Below are 19,157 nucleotides of genomic sequence, written 5' to 3'. Positions count from 1 at the left end.
TGCAACTCAAAGGTTCATTGTTTATCGTTATAAATTTTACATGGTTTTCAACTTGTTGGTTTGGCTTTTGCCAAGTTATAAGCTTGAGTTCTTGAGCACATGTTAATTTCTCTTTGGAATTTGCACGATTGGCTGTATTGTCAGCCCAAATAGGTACTGTGTGTCCAATATAATTTGGGACAGGACTGTCTAATCAGACGCAACTACATGTGTATATATACTTATATCAATTTTAAGATTTATTTGTGGCAGACTGCAGATATACCAACAAAGCAAAAACATGATCCAAAGCAGTAAGAAGACATTGCACTACATTCCACTATGGGTATTTATTACCAATTTAGGACACAGTGATCACAGTGATAGTACCTCCATCCTGGGAGCCATGCCGGATGAAGTTTCTTTCTCCTCTGGAGGATTTATTCTAGCTCCCCGCCTTTGTTTAGGCCCTCACCCTTTCTACCCTTTCTTATGCTGGCTGTCATGTAGCAGCAATGTCTTACTGGCCTCAACTCTCCTTTATTTCCCAGATTTTACTTTTACTTCATTACATTTGTCAGAGCAAAAGGCACTCTTCTGATGAGGTAACATTGGTGTCCTTGCACTTAGCCCCAATAAAGCTAGCTTCCTTATCACCCAGCACGTTCTTTCCATCTCTATTAGCTATTCACCCTTGGGAGTTTGCTGTTGATTCCCAGGTCTTCAGATCCTTCTAATCCTCCCAACCTCAACACTTGCCACAAGGGCATTTTGTATACCTGATTAACTCTTTCCATTCCAATTCATTACATTCACCCAAAGTTACTGTTCGACAACTGTCATTATCACATGTCTTTCTGATTGACTTGAGTAGATGCCCATACAGTTTTGAGATTAGCTTATCTGGCTGTGAATTAATTCTTGTGCCCAATACCCGTGGAAAATATTTGTTTTCAATGAACATTGTGTGATTTCTGGAGATTCAGGGTCTGATCTAGATTGTGGCTACCCTGATGAGCTCAGTAGGTAAATGCAGTGCAAATGTGGTACTGAATCATACAAATCAGGAAGGTCTCAAGTTTGACTCCTGGTCAGTACTTGGTCATCCAACCTCCTATGAAGTGCTAGTAAAGCACTGCAAATGGTGTGGAATTAGGGGGGAAAAGTAGCCTGGATTCTTGCTTCTGATGACTCTACAATGACTCCTTTTAGCAAGTTGATGCTTCTGACTATCGCATGGGAACAGGATTAAGATCAGCTGCTATGACCCTCCAAGGTTCAATAGCCTGTCAGCATTCATTGTCTTTGGTTTCAAGTAAAGGATAGCCACCTGGTGACTTCTGTCTGCGTAACTCAGTGTGATCATCAGTTTAAGAGTGAATATGTATTGGGAGAAGTGAAAAGTAGCAAACTCAGTATTTAATTTGACTGGCTTCTTGTGCTCCATTCAGCATGGAGAAAGCAGAGTTGTGGATTCAGGTTAATGAGAATGGAGTGTCAGTTGGTTTGACTCAAACAGTAAAGCACCGTTCTGAAAGTTGAGTTTTTTTAAAAAAATCAATGTGGTAATATTACAGAATGTAACACTTATGTATACCTGTACAGATGCAAAAGAGCCACTCACAACAACATGAGTTTATATATTGCCTCGTCTCTTCATGGATGCTGACTGACCTGTGTATTTCTGACATTTTCTGATTTTACTTTAATCTCAATCTGTATCTGGAATATGAATTCGATCAAGCTCCATCTCCGGACAGTGCAGAGTGTGTCCAACAGTCCTGAGTTTACTAGGGCTGGGCTTGGGGCCATACTCCTGTTTGTGGTATTCGATGCAAGGCTGTTTGAGATTGTGTCCGCTGAAGTTTATTGCCTGTTGTTTTTAATGTATATCATAATTCATCTCTTGTCGAAATGGTCAAAAGAATTTATGGCTAAAGTTCATAATGTGAAATTAGTGAAAAATTATTTCTACTGGCTAGTGTATCAATAATAAGGAGGGATGGACTTTAGATTATCATTCAAAGAAAATGGAAAAGTCAGAAGAAATATTTTCAGTTATTAGAAAGTGAAAACCATTACTATAAGTGGCTATTGAGCAGATATTATAACATAACTTAAAAGGGAATTAAATAAATATTTGAGAATAATATAAAATGATAGAGAAAAGGCAGAGGGAGTGGAATTAGAATAAATAGCTCTAGTTGAAGAGCTGGTAACACATGAGAGTGAAAGATCTCTTTCTGTGTGGCAACAATGTCTCACTATTTACAATTGCTCAAATCATGCATTTAAAAACTAGACAAAATTGTGTCCTAAATCAATCACTTTAAATATTAGGATAACTTGGGATCCCTGAAATCTGTGAAAGTATTCAAAGTCTTATGCTGTCCATAATCTTAAATGAAGACTGACATTGAATACGGGGAATCGGTTTATGTAAATATCTCTTCCCCCCCCCTCCCCCCCCCTTTTTGTTTGAGTATTAGGAGCATAGGACGAGAAAGCACAATACTCTCTATTTGGCTGATTCCAAAAATGGAATGCCTCTCAATCTGCCAATTCCTCCAAAGTCTAATTCTCCCTTATTTCCACAGTGTCGTCCCACTGAGCAATCCATTCCACATATTCACCGCCCTTTGCATAAAATAGGCCAGTCTAAACTCTGTACACCTTCCCTTTTTTCTTAGTTTGAGCCTGTGTCCTCTAGTTCTAGAGTTTGGGGATATCCTGAACATAATACTGTATTGCTTTCGGTTTATCGTTCATTTAACTTCCTCGTGATAGGCTATTATATAATCAGGAGAGGAATGAGAAGCATTGGGATGGTCTCTTTTGTAGAGTTTAATCATTCAGGAACTACATTGATTATGTGGTGTATAGGGCCTTTTTCGGGAGTCGTACTTCAGTTCATTTTCTTCCAATGGCAAGCAATTTTCACCTTCGCTGTTTGTGTGTCCTTCCACACGTTTTTGTGTTAGTCTGAACTTTTACAAAGGGCTATTAATATACATTTTTGTGTATTTCTTTGGAAGACATCGACTTCTATTTTTGGATGGATCTTGTTTTTGTGTTAATTTCCAGTTTTGAACCACTGTAGTGTTCATTTCAACCGCACTCATACTGATCAAAATAAGGAACTATTGCCAGTTGGATTGAATTTCCATCTATGCAATTACCAATGCTTTAACTCAAATAAAAGCATGTTATTTTGAATACAGTATGTTGCTACTGTTGGGAATAAAAGAATTATTACCAAGTTCTGTGCAAAATCTTTTTAAATTTACAGTTTTAATTGATTCAAAATTCTTTTTTCAGGGCAAGACATACTCGTATGACCATGTTTTTGCATCAAATGCAACACAAGAGCAAGTGTACAATGCCTGTGCAAAAAATATTGTCAAAGGTGAGTCATGTTAATGAACGAAGGTTAATATTAATTAAAGTTAGTTAATGCAAGGTAAGTATGTATTGAATTTGTTTTATAAATTTTCCGTTGCAAAAGCATTAACAAAATTTTGAGTTGCATAGTATAGTGTAATGCATTAAAACCAGCACAGGCTACCTGGCAAAATATACCATTGTGCATACAATGGATGTGATTGTTTGATTTCACTAGCCACACATTTATTCTGGATATGGAAGCTGAACTTATCATGCATCAAATAATGGTGAGGAGGAGTTTGGGCTTTAGCCAATCTTCTCCTGTTGTTTACATCTTCTAAAGAAATTGACCTTTGTTGGGGTACGGTCCACGAACACTGTGTTGTACCTTGTCCATGTAGTTATTCTTCATGTGTGAGCCTAAACCAATTTTAATTAACAAGTTAAGTACAGATGAGCAACACCATTCGACCCATTATAGCCTAATCATCCAGAAACACTGTTTGATTCTCCATTATAGTATCCACCTGTTTCTTAAATGTTTGTGGTTTTTGCTTCCACTAATCCATACAAAGTCTGTTGCATGTATTTATCACACTTTGATCAAAGAGCTCAGGAATTCCCTCCCTAAACCCCTCTGTTCCCCTTAAAGACCCTTTTTAAAACCTACCTCTTTGACCAAGCTTTTTGTCACTCCTTCTCTGTCTGTGTCAATTTTTGTTTTGATTATGCCCCTGTGAAGCGCCTTGGGATGATTTCCTACATTAAAGGGGCTATAAATAGAAGTTGTTGATCATCCTAATAATGGCCCAAACTTTGCCTTTTACTAGTTTGAACCTGCACCACTCCCACTCATCCTACTGTCACACTATAGTTTAAAGTAGTGTTCCAGATTTACCATATCTTTATTATTTTGTATACACAATAAAGTCACATCTCAGTTGCCTCCTTTCAAGACTTAAAAGCATGAGTTTCTCCAATCTTTCAATATAATCAACTCTAATGCAAGGAATCCACCTCTTGGCCCTTCTCTGCACCATCTCTAGGGTTTGAAGGAGTTCCTTGTGTCTTGCTAACAGGAATTAGGTACAGCGCCTTAAGGTGTGGTCTGACCAGAGCGCTACTTAGTTTGAGCATGACTTTCTCTGACTTGTACTCCACTGTCTTTTCTGTATAGTTCAGCATTCTATTTACTTATATTGCAGTTTGGACATGAGGAATGTCTAGTCTACTAAAACCCCTACGTCGCCTTCACCTTCATCATCCTTAGCTATTTGAATTTCATTCATAGAGTACTGATGTTGGCCATTTTTTCTGCTGTGGATTACTATACACTTGCCCATATTAAATGTTATTATTTCACCCACTTACATATTTCATTTATCTCATATTGAAAGTTCTGGCCAGCCTCCTCAGAACATAAGAAATAGGAGTAGGCCACATGGCCCCTCGAGCCTGCTCCGCCATTCATTAAAATCATGGCTGATCTTCAACCTCATCTCCACTTTCCCGCCTAATTCCCATATCCATTGATTCCCCTAGAGTCCAAAAATCTATTTCTCAGCTTTGAATATACTAAACGACTGAGTATCCACAGCACTCTGGGTTACATAATTCCAAAGATTCACAACCCTCTGAGTGAAGAAATTCCTCTTCATCTCAATCCCAAATGTCCAACCCCTTATCCTGAGACTATGCTCCTAGTTTTAGACTCTCCAGCCATGGGCAACAGCCTCTCAGCATCTACCCTGTCAACCCCTCTCAGAATTTTATACTTGTCAGTGAGATTGCCTCTCATTCTTCTAAACACCAGAGAATATCGGCCTGTTCTACTCAATCTCTGCTCATAGGACAACCCTCTCATCCCAGGGATCAATCTAGTGAACCTTCATTGCACCGCCTCTAAGGCAAGTATATCCTTCCTTAGGTAAGGAGATCAGAACTATACACAGTACTCCAGGTGTGGTCTCACCAAAGCCCTGTAGAATTGCAGCAAGACTTCCTACTCTTGGCCCTTATTACAAGGGTTGGAGTACAACATACCATTTCCCTTCCTAATTGCTTGCTGTACATGCATGTTAACTTTGTTTTGTTTACAAGGACACCCAATCCCTCTGAGCTCCAACATTTAATAGTTTCTCACCATTTAAAAATATTCTGTTGTTCTATTCTTCCTACCAGAGTGAATAACCTCACATTCCCCCACATTATATTCCATCTGCCACCTTCTTGCCCACTCACTTAATCTGTCTATATCCCTTTGCAGACTCTTTGTGTCCTTCTCACAGCTTACTTTCCCATCTAGCTTTATATCGTCAGCAAACTTCGATACATTACATTCGGTTCCTTCATCTAAATCATTAATATAGATTGTGAATAGCTGAGGCCCAAGCACTGATCCTTGCAGCACCCCACTGGTTACATCCTGCCAACCTGAGAATGACCCGTTTGTTCCTACTCTGTTTTCTGTCTGTTAACCAATCCTCTATCCATGCTAATATATTAGCCCCAACCCCATGAGCCCTTACCTTGTGTAACAACCTTTTTATATGGCACTTTATCGAATGCCTTTTGAAAATCCAAATATACAACATCCACTAATTCCCCTTTATCTACCCTGCTAGTTACATCCTCAAAAAAAATAATAGATTTATCTAACACTTTCCTTTTCATAAAACTCTGCCTAATCAAATGATTTTCTAAGTGCCCTGGGGGAAGAGTTGTAGGGCTGACTATCAGTACACCAGCAGCTACAATAAGTGGAACTTTTCTTTGACCCCATGTTGCACACTAAGGCAAATGAGTTTAATAACCCATCTGTTACATAGCTCATATTTTCTAAAAGCTTACTGGAACATAAATAAGCATAGCAGTTGCTCTAAATCTGATGTACACCTGTGTTGCCCTTTCATGCAGAATTTTAGATCCATCAAATATGGAAGAGCATCTTTTATACTGTTCATAGCTTAGATTTTATTTTGTAACTACACTTTTAATACTTGATTTTGAACCAGACAGGGCATATGTTAGCATCTGTGTGACCTCACATAAAATTCCCATTCTAACATGCTGATAGTTTTCATTAAGTGGTGATAGATAGTAATTGAATGTTGATTGTAAATAGATCACAAAAGACTTCAGTGCACAATGTTTTTTTTAATAGAAATGATAGCTAAACATAGCAACTTTTAATGCAATTGTCTGTAGTAAGATATCACAAGAGTTCTTTGTAGTAATTATATGGAATTGGCACATCAGAGTTTTAAAATAGTATGCTGGTGATGTCAGAAAAACTGTTCTGTCCTCTTTCAGCATTCCATTCAAGTACTATAATGTCATCTTGGTGAAAAACACGAGCTAGATTCTGACCTGAAACTTAGTGCAGCTATGAAAGCAGCAGTTATTTTGTGTATTATTGGAATCATAGAATGGTTATAGCACAGAAGGAGGCCATTCGGCCCTTCGAGCTAATCTGAAATTTTTTTTTTTAAATCCAGCAGAGCAGTCCACACTAGTGGTTTATTGGCTTACTGGCCACTAACAACAAAGCTTTTAAAGATTTGATCAGAAACCAAAAAGTAAATTATCAAATAATAGTGAGTTATTTCTAGATTTTATTTCTAAGAATCGTTTTGTTGATGTAAACCATTGAATTCTTACAAGAAAACTGCTGCTAGAATTTTTCTGCGGCTTACTTTTAACTGCACAGAATTAACTCAACCAAACAACCAATGTATTTTTAAAAACTGGAGGAAATTGTGGCCCAGTGGTACTAGAAGGTTAGAGGGAAGTTACTGGTTCCTGTAGGTGACAAAATAAACTTAGTGAGTTTGTCAAAGTTGATGGGAGTAATTCACAACTTTAAAAGGCCACCTCAGACCTATACTTGGAATAATTTTGTCTGCCATTTCCTGCTCACAGTGGCAGTTTGAGGTTTTGATGCCTGATGTGCTAAAGTGCTTTCAGCAAGTCACTGTCAAGACTTGTTATGGTCAGTTTGTGATTTTGTATTGTTGATTTTTCTTTTTCTAGATGTACTTGATGGATATAATGGTACAATATTTGCATATGGGCAGACTTCCTCTGGTAAAACTCACACTATGGAGGTAAGCTTTTCCCCCACCCAGCTGTGAGGTCAGCAAAAGGAGTATCTGGTATTCATCCATTATTTGTTCACCCCACACTCTCATTGATCTGTGGCTGCCAATTCCAGACTAATTTGTTTTTAATAGGAACAAAAGTGGTGTAGTTTTAAAAAAATGATTCTTTTGAACAAACAAATAATATTGCTGGTACTGCCACTTTTTCATGAAGGGCTTTTGGATTCTGAGGAAACGATTTCTAAAGATACAAAAACCTTTTAAGAGCTAAGCCTACGTTACTTAGTTTTTACCCCTAAAGTTGTCTTTAAGTCTCAAACTGCGCACACAAAAATGTATTGTTTCAAGAGACTGATGTAGGACAGGCTGCTGCTGATTTATTTGCAGGACATTAGAAATGCTGGACTGGGAAACCTCAGCATATCTTCTATGCTGGTAGCAACTGAACTGTTAACTTATATTCAAAATGCCACTACAGTTAACTTTTTTGGTTTAAGAAAACATATGTCTGTTGTTATCGGGTCTCATTTACAATATCATAATTATCTATTGTATTTCTAATTACAGGGAAGACTTCATGATCTTGATTGTATGGGAATAATTCCCAGGATAGCCCAAGATATTTTTAATTACATTTACTCCATGGATGAAAATTTGGAATTCCACATCAAGGTAAAAGTGCCTTCAACGCAAATGTAGTCTAAATTTTTTAATATATTCATTCTTGGGATGTGGCTGTTGCTGGCAAGGCTAGCATTTATTGCCCATCTTTAGTTGCCCTTGAGAAGATGTTGGTGGGCCTTTTTCTTAAACTGCTGCAGTGCAATGGTTTGATACAACTGAGGTGACTTGCTGGGCCACTTTAGAGGGCACTTGAGTCAACCATGTTGGTGTGGGACTAGAGTCACATACAGGCCAGGTAAGAATGGCAGGTTTCCTTCCCTGAAGGACAATAGTGAACCAGTTGGGTTTTTACAACAATCTGACAGCTCCATGGTCATTTTTACTGGTACCAGTTTCATTTATTTGCAGATTTTTTAAAAAACTGAACGCAAATTCTCAAATTACCACTGTGGGATTTGAACTCATGTTCTCTGGATTATTAGTCCAGGCCTCTGGAATATTAGTCCAGTAACATAACCATTAAAAAAATATTTCTGCAAACAGCTTTTAAAATATATTTAATGTACATTTGAGATTAACTGGTGTCATTTAAATTATATCTTCCAGGTTTCATATTTTGAAATTTATTTGGACAAGATTAGGGATCTTTTGGATGGTAAGATTCTTTGTTTTCTTAAATATAGATAGACAGAAGTGTTTGTAAAAAAAAAAAATTACCTAGGGTATTTGGAGCTATCTTTGCGCTAACTGGGGATTTCTTCTAATGCATGAATTATACATTTGGAAGTAGTATTGCCAAAATCTTCAGTTGAAGTCTCAGGCAGAGTTGTAGAAGTTGCCACCACTATAGTTTTGTAGATTATAAAAATAGTGTTCCATAGTTCTTAAATAACAATTTTTTTATTTTGAACAATTTTAACATCTAAGGTGCCTAGCTTAAATGTCATCAGACAAGTTCTGGCTAAAAGATGTAGTGGTTAAACCATATCTTTTGTAATTTTCCAGCTATGATTTTCAGAACTGGCACTTGATCCAAAAGTAATTGTGCTTCCCTGTCACAATTTCTTTCCTAGGAGCACAATTCTGTTTCTGTTTTTATAATGGTTTAATGACCTGATCAGTGAACATCTTTTGATATTCCACAGAGACTCTTAAACCTTCAGTCTGTGCATCTGAGAACACCTAAAACTTAATTTAATTTAATTTCTTGCACGGAATGCTATGTGCTATAGTTAACGGGCTGTATTTATAAGGCTACACCTAATCATGATATTTAGTAGCACTAGTTTGGTTTTGCTTTTAGTCATGATTTAACCTGAACCTTTCAAATTAATTTATCTCCTTGTAACTCACTTGCATTCTGTATGAACTGTTTCAGAGAGATTTTAAATGGAAAGGAAAAGTCTTGTCATCCGTACTCCATTTTAAGAATAAAACTTGTTATAAAGAGTTACCATTATAAGACTTCAACATTGTTTTGTATCTGTTCATCTGAATTTTTTTGTATAAACAAGTGAGTACTAATTATGTGGAAAACACTGGTATGAGTTGAGTAACTTGGAAGTCCTTGGTAGTGTTGATATTTCGTCCATGTATGTTAATTCTCCTTCCTCACATTGTTTTGGACTTGACTTGGATGGCTGTTGATCCCCTTAATGTCATAACAATTCATTTGTAAAAAAAACCTTTTTTAAATAAAACACTGACTGAATGAATATGGATAGTGAAACTAAGTTTTAGTAAGAAAAACATTTTATTCACTTTTCTGGTTGTTAAAAATTTGCTTGTGCAAGTCAAGATAAAGTAAGATAGTGCCAGAGTCCAAAATTACATTATGCTGGGGATCAGTGTAACATTATCTCTTACTTTTAAAAGGTGTTTATTTTGTATTGGTGACAGTCCTATAAGCAATAGGCTAATCATTTTGAGAGGTATTGATTAAGGAATTATTTACAAACAAATAGCAAGAATATAACTGCAAACTATATAAATATAGAGATCTGGAGTTCTGACATGAAAATATTACTGAAGTGTCAAATACAGCTGCTAACTTTGCCTGTCTAAATGGTTTTAATTTATTCTGCTTGAGTTTACTATATCTATATTTTGAGCATCCCTGAATTATGAACAAATATAAATAGATGTCTTGAATTGCTGTTTAGTTCACATGTAGAAGACTGACCTCGTTCAGGATCAAGTCATGCTGAACCTTTATAAAACACTGGTTGACCACAACTGGAGTATTGTATCCAGTTCTGGGCACCGCACTTTAGGAAGGATGTGAAGGCCTTAGAGAGAGTGCAGAAGAGATTTACTAGAATAATTCCAGGGATGAGGGACTTTAGTTATGTGGATAGACTGGAGAAGCTGAGGTGGTTCTCAGAACAGAGAAGGTTGTGAGGAGATTTGATAGAGGTATTCAAAATCGTGAAGGGTCTAGACAGAGTAGATAGAGGGGAAACTGTTTCCATTGGCGGAAGGGTCAAAAACCAGAGGGCATAGATTTAAGGTGATTGGCAAAAGTACCAAAGGTGACATGAGGAAAAACCTTTTTACACAGCGAGTGGTTAGGATCTGGAATGCACTGCCCGAGGGGATGGTGGAAGCAGATTCAATCATGGCCTTCAAAAGGGAACTGGATAAGTACTTGAAAGGAAAAAAATTGCAGGGCTACGGGTATAGGGCAGGGGAGTAGGACTAGCTGGATTGATTTTGCATTGAGCCGGCGCGGACTCGATGGGCCGAATGGCTTCCTTCTGTGCTGTAACCTTCTATGATTCTATGTTTTGTTACACTAAAATGGGCTAATGCTATGGCAATGGAACAACCTTATCAGACTACAAAGTAAGTCAATTATGTGGATGTTGGCCTGTTCAAAACGTAATTATATCCCGGTCATGTGGTATATACTTCAGTACAAAATGATATCTACCCAGTTATCTTTTGAGCAAAACTCCTGATGGGAAGAATGTTAAACACATGATTGTGGGCAGTCTTGCAGCTGTTGAATGTAGCAACTGTATTACAGCATTCTTGGGCAAGTTATATAGACGATACAGGCCAATTACCCACTGAATATGGAATATCGTATTGTTACTGCTTGTGGGTAGTGCCACCTGTTGGATCGGTGTCATTTTTTGTTTCTCACGTGTAAAAGGAAATTTTAAAAATAGTTTAAAGGATTATAAAAAGAGGCAAAGGTAATTCTGCAACAATATCACAAACCAGCAAAACCTCATGAAAACTGTTATTTTAAAATGAGTCAAACTTCATTTAGCCAGTAGTTAAGTTCTGCTCCACTTTAATATTTTGCGCACTCTAATTTCCCCAGTAAGGCTATTATGTAGAATTACAAAGAATGTACAGCACTGAAACAGGCCATTCAGCCCAACAGGTCCCTACTAGTGTTTATGCTTCACATGAGCCTCCTCCCTCCCTACTTCATCTAACCCTATTAGCATATCCTTTTTTTTTTGTCCTCATGTGCTAATCCAGCTTCCCTTCAAATGCATCTATGCTAGTCACCTCAACTACCCCTTGTGGTAGCGAATTCCACATTCTAACCAGTCTCTGGGTAAAGAAGTTTCTCCTGAATTCCCTATTGGATTTATTAGTGACTATCTTATATTTATAGCCCCTAGTTCTGTTCTTCCCCCGCAGTGGAAACATCTTCTCTACGTCTACCCTATCAAACCCTTTTATAATCTTAAAGACCTCTATCATGTCACCACTCAGTCTTCTCTTAGAGCCCCAGCCTGCTCAATCTTTCCTGATAGGTGTGACCTCTCAGTTCTGGTATCATCCTAGTAAATCTTTTTTGCACCTTCTCCAGTGCCCCTTTATCCTTTTTTATAATGTGGAGACCAGAACTGGAATATGGGGATAGGGAGGGAAAGTGGAGTTGAGGTAGAAGATCAGCCATGATCTTATCGAATGGCAGAGCAGGCTCAAGGTGCTGTATGGCCTACTCCGGCTCCTTTTCTTATGTGGAACTGTTAACAGTACTCCGTGTGGTCTAACCAAGGTACTATACAAGTTTAACATAACTTCTCTGCTATTCAATTCCAATCCTCTATAAATGAACTGCAGTGCTTGATTTGCCTTTTTTATGGCCTTATTAACCTGCGTCGCTACTTTGTGATTTGTGTATCTGTACCCAGACATCCCTCGGCACCTCTACCCCATTTAGACTCTTATTTTCCAAGCAGTGTGTGGCCTCCTTATTCTTTCTACCAAAATGTAATCCCTCATACTTATCTACATTGAAATTCATTTGCCAGTTAAACACCCATTCTGCAAGTTTATTAATTCCTATATTTTGTCGCAGTCCGCCATATTAACTATACCCCCAATTTGGTGTCCTCTGCAAATTTTGAAATTGAACTTCTGATTCCCGAGTCCAAATCGTTTGTGAATGGTAAACAACAGTGGTCTGAGTACGGATCCTTGTGGAACATCACCTCCCACCTTTTTCCAGTCTGCGTAACTACCTTTAACCCCCTACTCTCTCTCTGATGTTTTGTAGCCAGTTTGCTAACCATTCTGCTACTTGTCCCCTGATTCCACATGCTCTGACCTTGGTCATGAGTCTACTATGTGATACCTTCTCAAAGGCTTTTTGAAGATTCAAATATATTACATCTACTGCATTACCCTTGTCTACCCTTTCTATTACTACTTCAAAGAATTCAGTAAGGTTGGTCAAGCATGACCTTCCCTTTTGAAATCCATGCAGACTATGCTTTTATTATATTTTCAGTTTCTAGATGTTTTTCTGTTACATCTTTTAGTAAGGATTCCTTTATCTTTCCTACTATTGATGTTAAGCTCATTGATCTATAGTTCCCTGGATTGGTTCTACCACCCTTTTCAAATACAGGAATCACATTAGCTGCCCACCAGTCCTCTGGCACTGTTCCCTTTCCTAACGAATTTTTATATACATGTAATAGTGCCTCGACTATCTCATCCCTAACTTCTTTTAGTATGCACGGATGCAATCCATCCAGACCAGAGCTTTTATCTTTTCCAAGTTTTAATTTAGTTTATCAATTATCTCCCCCCTTTCTATCTTAAATGTCTATCTTTTTTGATCTCTTCTAATGTCATACCCACCATGTTAATCTCCCTGGTAAATAGTGAGGCAAAGTAATAATTTAATATTTCTGCCATTTTGCTGTCATTACCTATGAGTTTATCGTGTGTATCCCTTAGTGGCCTTATCCATATCCTGATTTTTATTTGTGTCTGTAGAATACTTCATTATTTCTTTTATATTCCTTGATAATTTTATAGTTTCACTTTTGCTTCCCTAATTTAAAAAGAAATTCTTTATCATCTTTTCGTATTCCCTTTTGTCATTATAGAAAATTTACGACACAAAGGAGGCCATTCAGCCCATCATGTCCGTGCTGGCCGAAAATGAGCCGCCCGGCCTAATCCCACTTTACAGCACTTGGTCCATAGCCTTGCAGGTTACAGCACTTCAAGTGCATATCGAAGTACTTTTTAAATGTAATGAGGGTTTCTGCCTCTACCACCCTTTCAGGCAGTGAGTTCCAGACTCTCACCACTCTCTGAATGAAAAAAAATTTCCTCAGCTCCCCTCTAATCCTTCCACCAATCACTTTAAATCTATGACCCCCCCCCCCCTGGTTATTGACCTCTCTGCTAAGGGAAATAGATCCTTCCTATCCGCTCTATCTGGACCCTTTATAATTTTGTACACCTCAATTAAATCACCCCATAGCCTCCTCTGTTCCAAATAAAACAATCCTAGCCTATCCAGTCTTTCCTCATAGCTGAAATTCTCCAGTCCTGGCAACATCCTCGTAAATCTTCTCTCTACCCTCTCTAGTGCAATTACATCCTTCCTGTAATGTGACGAGAACTGTACACAGTCCTTAAGCTGTGGCCTAACTAGTGTTATATACATTTCTAGCATAACCCCGCTACTCTTATATTCTTTGCCTCGACTAATAAAGGAAAGTATCCCATATGCCGCCGTAATCACCTTATCTACCTGTCCTGCTACCTTCAGGGATCTATGGACATGCACTCCAAGGTCCCTCTGTTCCTCTACACCTATCAGTATCCTCCCATTTATTCCCTTGCCTTGTTTGCCCTTCCCAAATACGTTACCTCACACTTCTCCGGATTGAATTCCATTTGCCACTTTTCTGCCCACCTAACCAGTCCATTGATAGCTTTCTGCAGTCTAGAGCTTTCCTCCTCACTGTCACCATATGGCCAATTTTTGTATCATCTGCACACTTCTTAATCATGCCTCCTACATTTAAGTCCAAATCATTAATATATACCATAAAAAGCAAGGGACCTAGTACTGAGCCCTGTGGAACCTCACTGGAAACAGCCATCCAGTCCCAAAAACACCTGTCACCCGTTACCCTTTGCTTCCTGCCACTGAGCCAATTTTGGATCCAACTTGCCACTTTCCCTTGGATCCCACAGGCTTGTACCTCTTTGACCAGTCTGCCATGTGGGTCCTTGTCAAAAGCAGTGCTAAAATCCATGTACACTACATCAACCCTCATTGACCTCCTTGTTACCTCCTCAAACAAAATTCAATCAAGTCAGTCAGACATAGCCTTCCCTTAACAAATCCATGCTAACTGCCCTTGATTAATTCGTGCCTTTCTAAGTGACTGTTTATCCTGTCCCTCAGAATTGATTCCATTAATTTGCCCACCACCGAGATTAGACTAACTGGCCTGTAATTACTCGGTCTATCCCTCTCTCCCTTTTTAAACAACGGTACAACGTTAGCAGTCCTCCAATCCTCCAGCACCATGCCTGTATCCAGGGAGGATCAGAAAATGATGGTCTTAGCCTACGCTATTTCCTTCCTTGCTTCTTTCGATAGCATGGGAAACATTTCAACCGGGCCTGGTGATTTATCTACTTTCAAAGATGCTAATCCCCTTAATACTTCCTCTTTCACTGTTTATCCCATCCAATATTTCACACTACTCCTCCTTAACTACAATGTCTGCATCATCCCCCTCTTTTGTGAAGACAGACGCAAAGCATTCATTAAGAACCATACCAACATCTTCCACCTCCACACATTGGTTACTTTTTTGGTCTCTAATAGGCCCTACTCTTTCCTTAGTTATCCTCTTGCTCTTAATGTATTTATAAAACATCTTTGGATTTTCCTTGATTTTATTTGCCAATATTTTTTCATGCCCTCTCTTTGCTTTCCTAATTTCCTTTTTAATTTCACCCCTCTACTTTCTGTACTCCTCTAGGCTTTCTCCAGTATTGGGCTCTTGGTGTCTGACATAAGCTTTCCTTTTTTTGCCTTATCTTACCCTGTATGCTTCTTGACATCCAGGGGGCTCTAGATTTGGCAGCCCCACCCTCTTTGTAGGAACATGTTTACTCTGAACCCCTTGAATCTCCCCCTTTAATGCCTCCCACTGCTCTGACATTGATTTATCTTTAAATAGCTGTTTCCAGCCCATTTTTGCTAAATCACTTCTCAGCTTAGTAAAATTGGCCTTTCCCCAATTGAGACCTTTAACACCTGTTCTATCTTTGTCCTTTTCCATAACTATGCTAAATCTGAGTTATGATCACTACCACCAAAACGCTCTCCCACTGATACTCCTTTCACCTGCCCAGCCTCATTTCCTAAAACTAAATCCAGAACTGCCTCTTGTTGGGCTTGCTATGTACTGGTTAAAAAAGTTCTCCTGAATGCAATTTAAGAATTTTATGCCTTCTATACCTTTTACACTGTTTGTATCCCAGTTAATATTAGGGTAGTTGAAATCCACCACTATTACTGCCCTATTTTTGCACTTCTCAGAAATTTGCCTATATATTTGCTCTTCCATCTCCCTCTGACTGTTTGGATGTCTATAGTACACTCCCAGTAGTGTGATTGCCCCTTTTTTTGTTCCTTAGCTCAACCCATATGGCTTCATTTGATGATCCTTCTAACGTATCATCTCCCCTCACAGCCGTAATTGTTTCTTTAACCAATATTGCCACCTCCCCTCCTTTTTTATCCCCCTCTCTATCTCATCTGAAAACCCTGTAACCAGGAACATTGAGCTCCTTTGTTGTCTTCTCCTTTGTTGTCTATGTACTTAATGTATGTCTTTTTCTTTAGTTTCAATTTTACCTTTATTTCTTTATTCATCCAGTGTGTATCATTACTGGCTTGTTTGTTCTTGCTTTTTAGTGGGATATATTTCTCCTGGACACTCATGATCACTTTTAAATGTTTCCCACTGCTGTTCTATTTCTTTGTTTATCAGTAAATTTTTCCAGTTTATTTTCCCTAGATCCTTTCTCATCCCCTGAAAATCAGCTTTTTTTGAATTTATTACTTTGGTCTTTGTCTTACTTATGTCCTTCTCAATCTTTATCTTAATCCTTATTATGTTATGATTGCTATTGCCTCGATGTTCCCCTACACTTACTTCTCTTGTCTGTTCTGGTTCATTTCCCATTACTAGATCCAGCAGTGCTTTCTCTCTTGAGCTTTTTACATAATGGATAAGAAAGGAGTCCTGCACACATTGTAAAAACTCAATTCGCTGTACCCCTTTATCTACCTCTTGCCAGTTTAGGAACATAGGAACAGGAGTAGGCCATTCAGCCCCTCGTGCCTGCTCCACCATTTGATAAGATCATGGCTGATCTGTGATCCAGCTCCATGTACCTGCCTTTGGCCCATATCCCTTAATACCTTTGGTTGCCAAAAAGCTATCTATCTCAGATTTAAATTTAGCAATTGAGCTAGTATCAATTGCCATTTGCGGAAGAGAGTTCCAAACTTCTACCACCCTTTGTGTGTAGAAATGTTTTCTAATCTCTTCTAATTTCTACTGTTTGTGACTCAGATGAGTCAGGCCTGCTCCTATTTCAGGAACCAGTTTAATCCAGCTGACCAATTCACTAACCACAGCAGCTCTCTGCTGAAGCCTGACAGAAACTTAAAAATTTAAACTTCAAAATTGAACTTAAACAGTTGATAGCAATTTACATTAGATTTTAAAGAGATTAACCCTTAAACTCCCACACTCACCAAACTCTCAGTTGTCCAATCGGTGTTCCGTTGCACCGGAGATAGTTAAAATTTCCCATGATTATTATTCAATGTCCTTTACTCATTTCATATATTTGCTTACATATTTCTTTCTCCACCTCTTTTCCACTATTAGGTGCTCTGTAGTACACCTCTATTAGTGTGATCGATCCCTCCTTGTCTTTATTTCAATCCACATGGATTCTGTTTCTATCCTTCTGTTAGTTATGACAATTTTTTTTTTCTGCCATCATCTCTAATTAGTCCAGCTATTCCACCACCCCCGCTTCTTTCTCCCCAATCCTTTCTGATTATGTTATAGCCTGCAATATTTAGTTGCCAGTCCTGTTCTTTATGTAGCCATGTTTCAATTATTCCTACTACATCTGGTTCCTCACTATGGATTATTGCCTCCCAGTTCCCCCGAACCATGTAGTTCGTGAAATTAAACATATCCAATGGATATGGAGATCAGTTTTGGGATAAAGTTTATTTCTATTCCACTTGTCTGCTACTTTGGGTGAGGGGCATGGAAATGGAAAATTCCTCCTAATCTCTCGTCTTGATTGAATCTTGCTAATTTTATACTTGTGTCCACTAATTCTGTGTGCACTGTCCAAATTTAATTACCTGCTTGCATCTACGTTATCTATTCCCCATAGGACTTTAAAAAACCTGGAATATGTCCTATTTTAATTTTTCACCAAGATAAGGAAAACTAAACATTGCAAAATAGTATTGAAAGCTCAGTTAAGGTGCAGAAATATATGGCTGATCTTAATCCTGAAAAATGTTGGATTATGAGATGAAACATTGTTCCTTTGTTTTCAGTATCCAAGACCAATCTCTCAGTCCATGAAGATAAAAATAGAGTTCCATATGTGAAGGTGAGTAAAATGTACCAAGTACGCATTGCCCATCACATACTGATAAACTCTTGCTTACAATGCTGTCTCCGTTTTCCCCCCGCTGCCGGCATAGGGCTGCACCGAACGTTTTGTTTGCAGTCCCGATGAAGTCATGGATACAATTGATGAAGGAAAATCCAACAGACACGTAGCAGTTACAAGTAAGTGTAATTACCATTGTGTTTGTTTCAAACTATACACAGTGCATAACCTATCCTGTGCAACATTGCAGCGTTGGAAGGATGTGAATGTGATTAAATTGTCTAACACCGTATTCATTTAAATCTGCAGTTTTCATGGAACTAACTTAGGCAAATAACACATTTTTAAAAATACACTTTTACAGAACTCATTTGTGGAATCCTGTATTCATGTGATTTGATTAGGACTTTTGTCAATCATGTGGGAATAATTTACGTGAGGGGTCCCTTTGAACTGTTGTGGCTTGTTTTTGCTGGTGGAATTGATTAGTACACCTAAAAGTACAACTAAGGGACATGCGTCAGGTATCCTTATTTTCAAAATGGTCATTGTATGTAAAGTAAACCGGATGAGCCAAATATCCCAGGATTGGCTGTATCTCCTGCAGCATTCCTTTTCTTCACACTCACCTGGGGTCATGCCTAATTCTGGAGCCCTGCCAGCAGGATGTAATTTCAGTTTATTTGCTGTTCGTTGGGGTTCACTGTTCATTGCCATCCCGGGGTCCATTTCCATTGAGGGATGGATGTCATGATCCTGGGATCTGCTACATTGGCAGCCTGTATAGGGCGAGGTGGCTGCTGTAGGACTGGAGTGCCTGGAAGATCCCAGCCAAATCGGGTGGGATTACTGCCCTGCAGTCTCCTGTCCTGGACCCCCCACTCTGTGTGCTAATGATTGATGTGCTGGGAGGTGGGTAAGGGCTGCTAGCAGCTCATCAGTACCTGACATACTGGTAGAGTGAGATGTGGTGTTGCCCAATGAAGTTCTCAGCTTTTGTCAAATGGGGAGTTCTTTAACCAGCATCTATAGCGGAAGAGAAACCGCTCTATCCCTGGGATAGAGCCGTGCAAGCATTCAATCTCTGCCACCATGGATGCTGGATAGAGAGCTGCTTCT

At 38.7% G+C, this 19,157-nt stretch overlaps 1 protein-coding gene across 2 annotated transcripts in view; it reads left to right on the top strand.

Moving 5' to 3' along the window:
- LOC137344482 (kinesin-1 heavy chain) overlaps positions 1-19,157 on the top strand; it is a 123,380-nt gene that overhangs the window by 34,291 nt on the left and 69,932 nt on the right. For both annotated transcript variants that reach the window (XM_068007481.1, XM_068007477.1), the window contains exons 2-7: positions 3,298-3,385; positions 7,396-7,469; positions 8,031-8,135; positions 8,694-8,742; positions 17,980-18,035; positions 18,130-18,217. In XM_068007481.1, the coding sequence (XP_067863582.1) occupies positions 3,298-3,385; positions 7,396-7,469; positions 8,031-8,135; positions 8,694-8,742; positions 17,980-18,035; positions 18,130-18,217 (460 nt within the window). The remainder of the gene's footprint in view (positions 1-3,297; positions 3,386-7,395; positions 7,470-8,030; positions 8,136-8,693; positions 8,743-17,979; positions 18,036-18,129; positions 18,218-19,157) is intronic.

The sequence above is a fragment of the Heptranchias perlo genome, chromosome 2, assembly GCF_035084215.1.
Source record: "Heptranchias perlo isolate sHepPer1 chromosome 2, sHepPer1.hap1, whole genome shotgun sequence".
NCBI classification, from domain to species: domain Eukaryota; kingdom Metazoa; phylum Chordata; class Chondrichthyes; order Hexanchiformes; family Hexanchidae; genus Heptranchias; species Heptranchias perlo.
Note: the sequence above shows the minus strand (reverse complement) of the source record. Positions and strands in the feature narration are given on the sequence as shown.